This window comes from Pygoscelis adeliae, unplaced genomic scaffold, assembly GCF_000699105.1.
Source record: "Pygoscelis adeliae isolate BGI_AS28 unplaced genomic scaffold, ASM69910v1 Scaffold202, whole genome shotgun sequence".
Classification (NCBI taxonomy): domain Eukaryota; kingdom Metazoa; phylum Chordata; class Aves; order Sphenisciformes; family Spheniscidae; genus Pygoscelis; species Pygoscelis adeliae.
The window spans coordinates 2,555,593-2,566,187 of NW_008824544.1; the positions used below are offsets into that span (position 1 = coordinate 2,555,593).

Sequence of the window (10,595 nt, forward strand, 5' to 3'; positions counted from 1 at the left end):
AGGATGCCTGGGGAAATTTTTTTAGTCCAGGTGCACAGTCTGTTCATTTAGCTAGATGGCCATGATGAGAAGTTTAATCATCTTCAACATGCCCACAAGGAAAATTATTCTGAGCGAGTACAATGCTGGAGGGATTTTTGAATCCCAGAACTCTGTTTTCAGCCCCAGAAAAGTGGAATCGGTCTGGTTGAACACGTACCAAAGCTGCATATTTACTCATTGCGACATGCATATGCAACTGCCAGTGGTGGCAGCAGGCAAACAGCCATGGGCCAGGAGAGCAGAGGATGCCCCGTGGAGGTGCCCAGCCAACCCATCGCTGCAGGAAGAGCAGGAGCGCCTTCTCCAGCTGCGGTCCCCTCCACTCTGTAGCGTGCTACGAAAGAAACGCAGCTTTGCCCACATTCCCACCTCCAAAAATAACATTTCTAACTCTGTTTCTGGCTTTCCTTTTAGGTATGTCTCCATCCACTCTCTGTAGTTTTGTTTCATCTGCTTCTTCAGGCGTTTCTGCTGTAGGAGGGGACCGAAGACCCAGACCCACCACAGTGACCACAGTGCACACAGGGAGCAAGTGAGAGCCGGGGCGGCGTGGAGCGGGCAGGCGGCTGGGCTGGCAGGGTTTTTCTGCGCAATCCCACCCTGCAGTGCACACTCAGCGAAGGACTAGAAGAAAGAAGATTTTTTATGGCCATATTTTATACTGCAATTCTGAAATGTTTCATTTATCACAAACTGCAATGACTCCAGGGGGAATGAATCTAACAGTCTCTGGTGCTGTACATATATATACATATATATAAATATATATATATATGTGAGTCTAGCAATGTTCTAACTAATGAACACTCATTCTTTTCCCCAGTGAATTACTCTTTTCTCAGTGTAGGTAACAGTATATGTTGTATTTTTTTTCCATTAACTATGAACATCTCAACTGGATTATTTAAATAGAGATACTTTTCTGAGCATTATTTTTTTTTCTTTTAAAAATTACTTCCAGTAATGTCCCTCCTTCCAGTTTGCTGGGGGATAGGCTATTTCTGTAGGTAGGAATCGACGTTAACTTTGCAACACAGGAGGATTTCAATAGCATGCCATTTCTCGCTCCTCAAATTGGACTGCAAGTCTGCCTGGCTTTAGCAGAGCCGTTACTGCTCAGATTAAGAAACTGCTGCTTTCCCTCCCCTCCTCCTCCTTGAAAGCCATGGCAAGAGTTAAATTGCCACCAGCTGGGAGTCAGCTCACCCTTGGCCTTATTCCTGTAGTGCTGGGGATCTGCAGCACCCTTGTTTCAGAGGAGAGGCAGGTACACGGTGCTGGTCAGGAGCCAACCAGAGCTGAGCAAATGAAATGAAAGAGCACGGTCTCATCCTGCAGCTCTTATCTCCTTCGAGTCGCTGTGTGTTACAGGCAGAGTGAAAGGAAAGGAAGACGCAGGGCCGGGAGTCATAGTCCTCCTCTGGCACTGACTCGCTGTGCTGCCCTCGAGCAAGACATTTAATCCACCAGCCTGGTGAATTCACCTGGCCTCTGGCACGGGGCGCATCCAGCCCCAGGGGTCCGTGCCAAGATGCTGAGCACCTGCAGCTTCTCAGGGCTTTGCCTGGCGTTGCTGATGCTCAGCACCTCCCAGAGTGTCCAAAACCGAGTATTGGAAACAAGTAGAAAAGTTTGGGCCTTAATCTCTGCGTGCCTGGGTTTCACCCCCAGGGAGAGGGGTGATGTGTGCACCCCTCTGTGAAGCACTGGCAGGTTCTTGGGTGCAAAGTGCAGGATCTGGTGTAGTGTTGCTCCATCACGCTTAGCTCTGGCAGAGGGCTGGCGAGGAACACTGAGCTAGAAAGGTGGGGCCTCGCCAAAAAGCACAGGCACACGCAGGGGCAGTGGTAGCACTGCCTCCCTTCCCCTCCTCCCCAGAAGCTCATGTACAAAAGCAAACTCAATTTCCCCATTTCTTTAATTACTAAATACATGCCCTTCCCAAGTGCCGTGTGCTGGTGCATCATTTGGCACAACAGCCACCATGACTGTTGTGCAGCCGTGCATTAAAGCAGCTTGAACAGAGAGAAGAGCAAATCTGCCCAGATTTGCTGAAGGGCTCCAGGTCACTTCTACGCCATCCCCAGCTGTGATTTTCCTTCGAGAAGGAGAGAAGGGAGGCGGGCGGCAGAGGCAGGCACCCTTCCCTGGCCGCTGCGAGCCTCTCGCATCCCAAACAGGTCCATCCCCAGCCAGAGGCAGAAGCCATTCCCCACAGCGTGATCTATTGCCATGCTCGCCTCATTTATCCTGCACAAGAAATTGTGAAAGCCAGTCACAGACACAGCTGAATGTATCAGGCAATAGTGACCGTGCTGGGAAAAACCGTAAGATATGTATTTTTCATTGAGACTTCAAAATCCTGCTTCAGCTTCAGTCAGTTGGCTTCAACTGTCGGAGCCAGGATTTCATCCATCATACTTTGAGTGCTAAAAGCTGGAAAGCAGGTGGCAGTGAGCGCTGACTCTGTTTGAAATAGCCACTCCTTTGGTGGCACTTAAAGCTGGTGCACCCGATAAATCTCTAGTTTCCTCGATATTAAGCTGCCTCCCATTTTCGGAGGGCTGTGGCACATCTGAGTGAGGTCCTGGGACCCCCCAGTGCCCCCCATCGTGTTGCAGCTGGCATGGATGCTCATGCAGAAAGGCTTCAACTTCTCATTTTAGGAAAGATGCCAGATATTGGTCTCTTGGGGGTTGGTAGCAAAGCTCCATATAATTTCCCTGGTGAGGACTTGTGACCGAGATTTGGGCAGACCAAAGGGCAGGGAATCTCCTTGCTGCAAGTCATGCTTCTGTCCCCATCCCCTGGCCATTGCCAACATATATTCCCGCCCCATTGACAAAGTGTATGCCAAAGTTTATTGGCATTTACCCTCGGAACTCTTTATGTCTTGCTGCAGAGGTATCTGAAAATGAGTATAATACAATTTAAACTCATTCTAAGTCCACTTTATTTTGCCAGCCTGAGTAAGGAAGCTTTAGTTTAGGAGAGAATCCTATCCCAAGAAATTCAGGTTATTTTGAACCCCCATGATTTCATAAGCCCAGCTGGCCCTGTTCTGCTCCAGTTGCAGGGATGTAAATAGGCAGTCTACCGGTTTGGCACCAGTGGAGTTCCCCATGTTTACACATGTGCAACCAAAAGCAGGATTTGGTTAGAGAATATTTTTGTCTTTGTGGAGTGGTTTTAAAGGTTAGGGCTCAAGTGTTCCCTCTTTGCCTTCTCTTCTGAAACCTGAGGTCTGGTTTGAACTCAATGTAGTTGCTGAGGCCACTAATCAAAATACGGCATCCAAATGTATCTTGCAGAAAAAAAGAAAAGCAAATAGATTTCCATCTGCGAAACAAAGAGCAGTGATGGGAGCAAAAGCAGACATGCTGTCCTGCAGCTGGTGGGGGAGGTCCCATACGCTGGCTGCCCCTCCTTGCTGGATGCTTTCTGTGTTTTCTGTTGGGAGGGGTATTCTTTCCTTCCACACTTGGAATTAGGGTGATTTATTTTCCTTCCTGCAAGTAATATTCTGCCATAGTTGTGTAATTTATTGTCATTCTCTTTGGCTTGCTATCAACTGCTGGGATCTTAAGACAAGAAACAGAAGCACTTAAAAGCAAAATTGTTTCTTTCTGCTACACCTTTGGGTGGTGGGAAGCTCTTCTTTTGTATGAGTGAAACATAGCTGGAGACCTGACCGAGGTTCACCAAATGCTTAGAGATCTCTCCGGTCATTGAGTCCTGAAGTATCTCTCGGTTAAAACTTCTCAGTTTAAGTCTGGGTAAATCTGTTAACTAGGATGACTTACCGAGGCCAGGTTTATGGAGTGGGCTGGAGCCATTTGCCCCTCGGCAGCACAGCCTGGTACGGCAAACACTCTGGCATCGCTTGCTGGGGATGCTCCAGTGCTGTTGCGTGTCGTTCCCCTGCCCCAATCCACCTCTGCTCAGCCACTCTCACATGTGAATGCAAAGCCAGGAGTAAATAATGTGTGCATGTGGGGAAAGGGCTAATAGCCCCAAAGGAGAAGATTCAAAACAAATTCCCAACTGGCCTTGCCATGAAGGAGCAGGTAGAAAAATCCCTCTGGGCTCTTTCCCAATGGACCGTCCTACTAAACAACGTGTGATTTGCTCCTCATATGAGGACTTCAGGCTGGACTCACCTGTCTGTTACCCTTTTCTGCTTTACTTTACTGGCACTGATGTGTTTTTCCTTTGTAACTTGTTTTCCTCAGCTCCTTCCCCTTCTTTTTCTTTGCTTGCAGCTTTGATTGTTGATTTTTACCTCCAGAGTCACAGAGGCCATCTCTGATGCCAACAGCAGTGCTCTTGCTGGGAAAACAAAAACAAATCCAGAAAACCTCCAGCTGGCCCCTTAGCCTGCAGAAGAAGTTGTGAGGACAGGCTGCCTGTGAACTCTGCGAGCTGAAAGTCAGTATTGCAGTGGCAGGGGCTTCTGCCGCTGATTTTGCATGTGACTTCATCCCCAGTGCATCCTAACTTTCTGCTGGATCCCCCCTTCTGCAGCACAAAATGGCTATTGGTCCCACGGCATGGCTAGTGGGGAAGTAGGAGTGCGGGGAGAACCTGGCAGTGATGCTTTCCTGAGACTGTGTTACTCTGCTGGTGACGTGTCTTCTGTCCTGGTTGCTGTTGTACAGGTGCCATTATAGTAGTGGGTGCAGAAAAAAAAGTAGGATTTTACTTATGCCTTGTGTGTCTGTTATGGTTGTGGTGCTGAAATAAAACCAAGCAATGATAGAGGTTTGTTCCTGATATGAATCAAACCACAAAAAGGGGTGTCAGCCCACTGGTAGACATCTCCATGTAGTTCTGCAGTAGACATTAGATAGGGGGTTCTGCTGTGCATGTGTCCTGCATACCCCCATGGCTATTGACAGTATTTTTTCTATAACCAGTCTCCTTCTTCTGGGCCCCTGCCCGGCCCTGAGGGACTGAGGGACTTGTCCAAAGCTTTTCCCAGCCCCGGGAGCCCACACAGGCCCTGACCTCTGGCTTTTCTCCCCAAACCCACTGCAAACCAGAGCACAGACCTCCAGGGTGCCCCAGAAATGCAGCGGCAGCTGGCCCTGAGGCTGCCCCTTCCTTAAGTGTGACCCTATCTTTAGTGAAACAAGCGCCCAGGGAAAGCCAGATAGCTTTCAGCCATTGGTGAGCAGGGGGAATATTGTCCTTCGATGTGAACTTGGCGTTAACTAGATCAGATATAGGGAAACCTGTGCTATTACTTCCCCTGTGATAACAGCTCCAGCCCTGAGCAGTGCTGGGTGAGGACTACATAAAAACACCAGACTGACTTTGCCAACAAGTTCATGCGGACTGTAGCCTGTTGCTTTTGCTCTCTCCAAAGAGTCAGGGGATTTATCTACTGGCAAAATAACAGTTTCTAGACTGAGCCCCGAGGTACAGAAGTATCATCCTTTCAGCATGTGGAAATTCTCATTTAATGGGATTACGTGCATTCTTGCTCCTGTGCATATTTATCCGTCTGAATTGGGGCCTGAATGCATCCCAGAAATTATTCATGGGAAGGGAGTTTTGCCTTCGTTATCATGCTTATTTGCACCAGAAACTTGATGCTAAGAATTACACTCATTCAAGCAAAGAGCAGAAACACACACAGAGACTACAGCATCCAAAGAAAACAGCATCAAAACCAAACGTGGAGGATTAGTTGGCAAATTACTGTGAGCAATGGCTGAGTGAGGAAATGGCAACCTGCTCACAAACATTGCACGAACAGAGTTTCCCCTGGTAAATTAGTCATTCCAGATTTCTTGCCCAGCAGCAAGTTTACACAATCCCTTGCGTTTTTCCCTGCATCCCTGCAGCTGGGTCCTACCTTCCCATCCTGTCCGCCGGGGTGGTCCGGTCTCCGTGACACGTGTGTGTGTGCGCGTGTGTGCACGTGTGTGTGTGTTGCGGCCCCAGGGATCACAGATCCTACCGGTGGGAGATCAGGAGTTGGTTCAGGTTTTTTGGTCCGACTTTGCGTGGTTGGGTCAAAGCTGTGTAAATAGTGTTTGTAACAGAGGATAAAGGCTCTTTATCCCAAACTCTGGTTTTCAAGACCCCTTCCCCACCATGAACCGTGCCACTGATCTGTCCAGTTAGCTATTTTTTTCCTCCTCTTCATAAATGATAAGGTCAGAAGAGCGGCTCTTACATTTTTCCATGTTCCAGAGTGGAATCAGGGCATGTACGCTCGTAAGCATTGTGAAAAAACACTGCTGAACTAATGATGACATCAGATGTCAAATAAATGCATGATACTGCACTGCATGTATTAAACTGCTGTTCACTGTTTCTGTATTTCCCAAGCCTTTTCTTTATGCACATTCAACCCAACCTTTCTTCGAGGGGTTTACTTCTATGTTTTGCTTTTAAATGACTCAATGTATCTGTAACTCAAAATCCATCGTTAAGTTTGAGTAAATGCAAATGTAATGATGTTTTGTAAACAAGATACTGCAAAGCCTGGTAATGTATTTTGTCTTTCTGTTGAATGCTCTGCAGCATGTACAGGAAGAGTCACCGTCCAGAGCAGCTTAAAACTATGCAGCAGTCATGTACACACGCCTAGAAACAGGGAGTCAGGGAGGGGGGGTGTCCCTTTTTTAATACAATGCTTAAAAATTTGATCTGCATCAAAAAATCCTTCCCTGGATTGCTAACACTCAGGACTACCAAGACGCATGTTGGTGTGTCTGTTTTTTATTTTTTTCATTTGGATCGTTTTTCTTAGTCAAAACTTAGACTGGTTCACTCAATACTTAGTATTTTTCTCTTCCTGCAAGATATTTCTTTCTCACCTGTTGCAGAATGGACTGCATTTTGGGGACCAAGATGCTGCGATTATTTACCTGCACAAAACAGGGCAGAGAGCTGAGCTAATTATCCTATCCTTTCCAAAGCATCACCACCTAAATCCTAGCATGTAATCCTTGAACCGCCGTGTAGTACCACCATTTATCTGCAGAAGAGTTTGGTGTGGTACTTTTCCTTCTTCCACATGGAAATCATGCTCTTGCCTTCTCTTCCCTTAATCATTGACACATTTTCATTTGTGCTGGTCTTTCTAAGGCAGGGCAGGGTACAGGATGGCCACATGGTACTTTTAGTACCTCCAGCCCAATCCTCTTGTGGGCATCGACAGGGCAATGGTCCCAGTTCCTGAGCAGTTGCTGCATTAGCGTGGAAGATGCTCAAGTTCCCAATACTCCACACAGAGCCATCTGAAAGAGCTGGGAAATTGCTCTGGGCTCCTGGTAAGGGCATGCCAAGCAGCAGGGCTGGAGAGAAAGCACCATGCTGGTGGCATAGGGAACAAGTATCAGTCCTTGTCAATTATGCAAGGGACTGCTCCACGGTGGCTGAAAGCACCAAGTCTTGAGCCCACCTTCAAGGCTGGTGCTCAGCCAGGATGCTGTGCCATTGCTGAAGTGCTACATGGCAGCATAAAAAAATCATCATTAATAATGGTTGTAAATCAGCCTGAGTTCAGATTGCAGAGGCAGCACGTGGTGCAAGGCTCCATGAGGAAGTGGACGTGCGCTGTGGTTCCTGGTGGGTGGAAGTTCTTAGGGGGATGCTCAGGGTAGCTCCAAGCTTTTCCATCTCTCGTCTGCATCCCCTGAGCCCAGCATGGCATCACACATGCTATGTCTTACTAGCACAAGCTGTAGCATGACCCCCAAAGTGAAGAGCATGGAAGGTTGTAGCTCAGTGGGAGATACGGTGTGACTCATGTTTCTGGTCAACACAATGTCAACATCCTGTTGTACATTGGCCTCTAGTTGAGAAACAGCATTTTGGTCAGTTTGGGCCTTTTTTTAGGTAGATATTTTATTTGGGTCAGCAAACAATGAAAAGAAGCCCAGTCTGCCCAGTCTAGTGACTCCCTAAATATCCCCAACTGCAAAACATCTCTCGGTTGACTTTTAATGAAAATGCAAGCATGTTTTCTACAAAGGCTTAAATCTTAATCAAGGAATGTCAGTGTGCCTAATATTGCAGGTCTTGTGATTGATACAAGTTCATAACAGCATCCATGTCCAAACAGAAGGGAGAATGTGTATTTACTCCATGCATGTATTAAGGCATTGCAAAAGTTTTATCCGCATAATGAGTTTGCAATACTGCAAATTGTTGATGGGGCTACATCGCAAGTGGTTCTCTGCCTTGACAATCATGTATACATATCGAGATTTCTATCATAATGACAATTTAAAGGGATGACTAATTGTTTTCCTCCAATAAATCCAATTAAATCACCCTGATGTGAAGTCTGATGTTTTTTGAGTGCATGAGTCTCCACCCACGTGCAAGAAAGGGAGTGAATCATTTCTATGGCTGCTCCACTGCTCCGTTGTGTTTTATGCAACGATGTCCCTTTATGTCCCAAAAGAGGATAGTGAGATTTTTTTCCTCCCCAGTTCCCTCCATAGGGAAATGGATAGAAAGGATGATTTGTCCTTCAGGTGTTTCCTAAAGCTGCCATTGGAAGTGCTGCTGACTGGCAACATATGGAGACATGGCTGTCTCCTGGGGGTTGAGAATATCTGTGTGGGGCTGGGTAGAGGAGATGCAGTTGTTGGAGACTGCTGCCCCTTTGAGCTGGTCCTGGTGATTTACACAGCCTGTGGTGGGAATCCTGAAAGGAGATGTGATTGTTGCTAGTGTTTCTGAGTCCCTTTGCAGTCAGCAGTGGGCTCCAAAGACTGTTGTGTGAGCTCCATCATTGGCTTCCTTTTCCTCCAGACCATGTTCCCGCTTTGTGTTATGACTTGCTTTTTTTTTTTTATTCCCCCCTTATTCTTAATTTTCCCCACTTTTTTTTCTGCTTTTCTGGCTTTCACTCACTGGCACACAAGAATTTCTTCCCCTTTAAAAATAGCTGGCAAAATCACTATGACAAGCGTTGTTGGGCACCCAGCAGGAAGGTGGGCCCATGCTTGAAGTCAAAGCCAGGTGGTTTTAGACATCTGGTTCAATAACAGAGCTGAAATGAATGGCAGTGATAATGGCCAACTCATAGCAATATAAAGAGAAAGGCAAATTACTTAAATAGCTTTTATATTGTGAATGAAGAAACAACCACCAGAACCAATGTGATTACTATTTCAAAGCTGTGGTATGTAACTGTGGCCACAGAACTAGGATTAGATGCTGGACTGTACCAGGAGAGACAAGGTGACCTCCCATTTGTGCTCCCAGGCACATCCATGGGAAGTTACATCTTTGGAAAAGTTCATCCATGTACAAAAATGGTGGCAGGGAGTGGGATAGAGGTGGAGGGTGACACTGAGGCGTACACACATGACTTGCAGTGTCAGGAGGAGCAGCAGATCCTGTAGAAAGACTCCACAGTATTCCCATGTGTGACAAGCCTGAACTCTGACCATCCCTTCATATTCAGGACCACATTCCCACCTGTGTAAGTTAGCTCTCCTGGATTGGCTCAAATTCTGCAGAGTTATGGTAGTTGAAGGCCTATCCCACATTTCACCATGAAATGAAAATCTCAGCCAGAAAAACCTTCTTCTCATGTCTTGGTTTTAAAATCATGGGTTCCTCTGTAGGCTCAGTGGTCACCCAGTGTGCACTAAGATTTTCCTAGCTCCCAGTGAGACAGGGCAGAAGATCACCACAGGACCACTGAAATCTCCATGCTATAAGATGGGCTCTTGATGTCATGTCAGTATTTACTTGATCTTCGTGCGTTTTCTTCACTGTTACGGGCTCAGTAACAAATTCTTGGCTGTTTGAAACAAATGAGATAAAATGTCAGTACAGAGAAGCCAAAGGGACAAGACCGAGATGGGGCTATAGAAAATATTATGCTTGCAACCTTGCCAAGATCCACAGCCATGTTTGCACTGGAGGGAAGGGGACTGTCCTTATTTTGAAGGCTTTCTGAGTGTTGGTATGCACTGAGGGTCTGGCTTATGCTATACATCAGCCCTTCTTCATGTTATACCAAGTTCATTTCTCACTCCTTTGGTCTTCAGCACTGTCCCTCAGCAGAACCAGGGCTCCAATGGGCATCGTTAGGCTATGGGCAGCTCTTCTTTTGCAGTCAAGAGGAGTTTTGCATGAGTGATATCTGTTGAAGCAGAGTATGTGCAGGTGTCCAACTCTGAAGACCATCCAACCTGAAGCAGGGATGGATCCCCTGTGGTTCAGGGCCCCCACGGCCAGGTGATGCTGAGGAGGAGACATTCTGCAAAGGGCTTTCAGCCACAGCACTTGTTTCCTTGTAGTGTAGACAGTCCTACCCTTTCTCTGGTTATGCCTACACTGAATTTCATCCTTAAGGCCAAACCTACCTTTTAGCTTGTCTGTGCATCCACAAAACCATACTTTCAGGTATGGGCTTCTGAGGATCCCTTTGGGGACTCAGCAAAGAGAGAACATGGGCCTGCACTGCCCCAGAGCAAGCCCAGGACTCTGTAAGCTGCTGTAGGGGCAAGGGGACATGCTGTTCCGTCACATTACGCTTCCTCCCAGCTCTGGACAGCCCTCAGAGAGAAGGT

General features: G+C 47.0%; 1 protein-coding gene across 1 annotated transcript in view; it reads left to right on the top strand.

The window, feature by feature from the left end:
• The window catches only part of CAMK1D (calcium/calmodulin-dependent protein kinase ID), a 138,871-nt gene extending 130,533 nt beyond the window's left edge, over positions 1-8,338 (top strand). The window contains exon 11 of the mRNA XM_009321774.1: positions 457-8,338. Within this exon, the coding sequence (XP_009320049.1) occupies positions 457-578 (122 nt within the window). The 3' untranslated portion in view covers positions 579-8,338. The remainder of the gene's footprint in view (positions 1-456) is intronic.
• Positions 8,339-10,595: the final 2,257 nt, after the last annotated feature.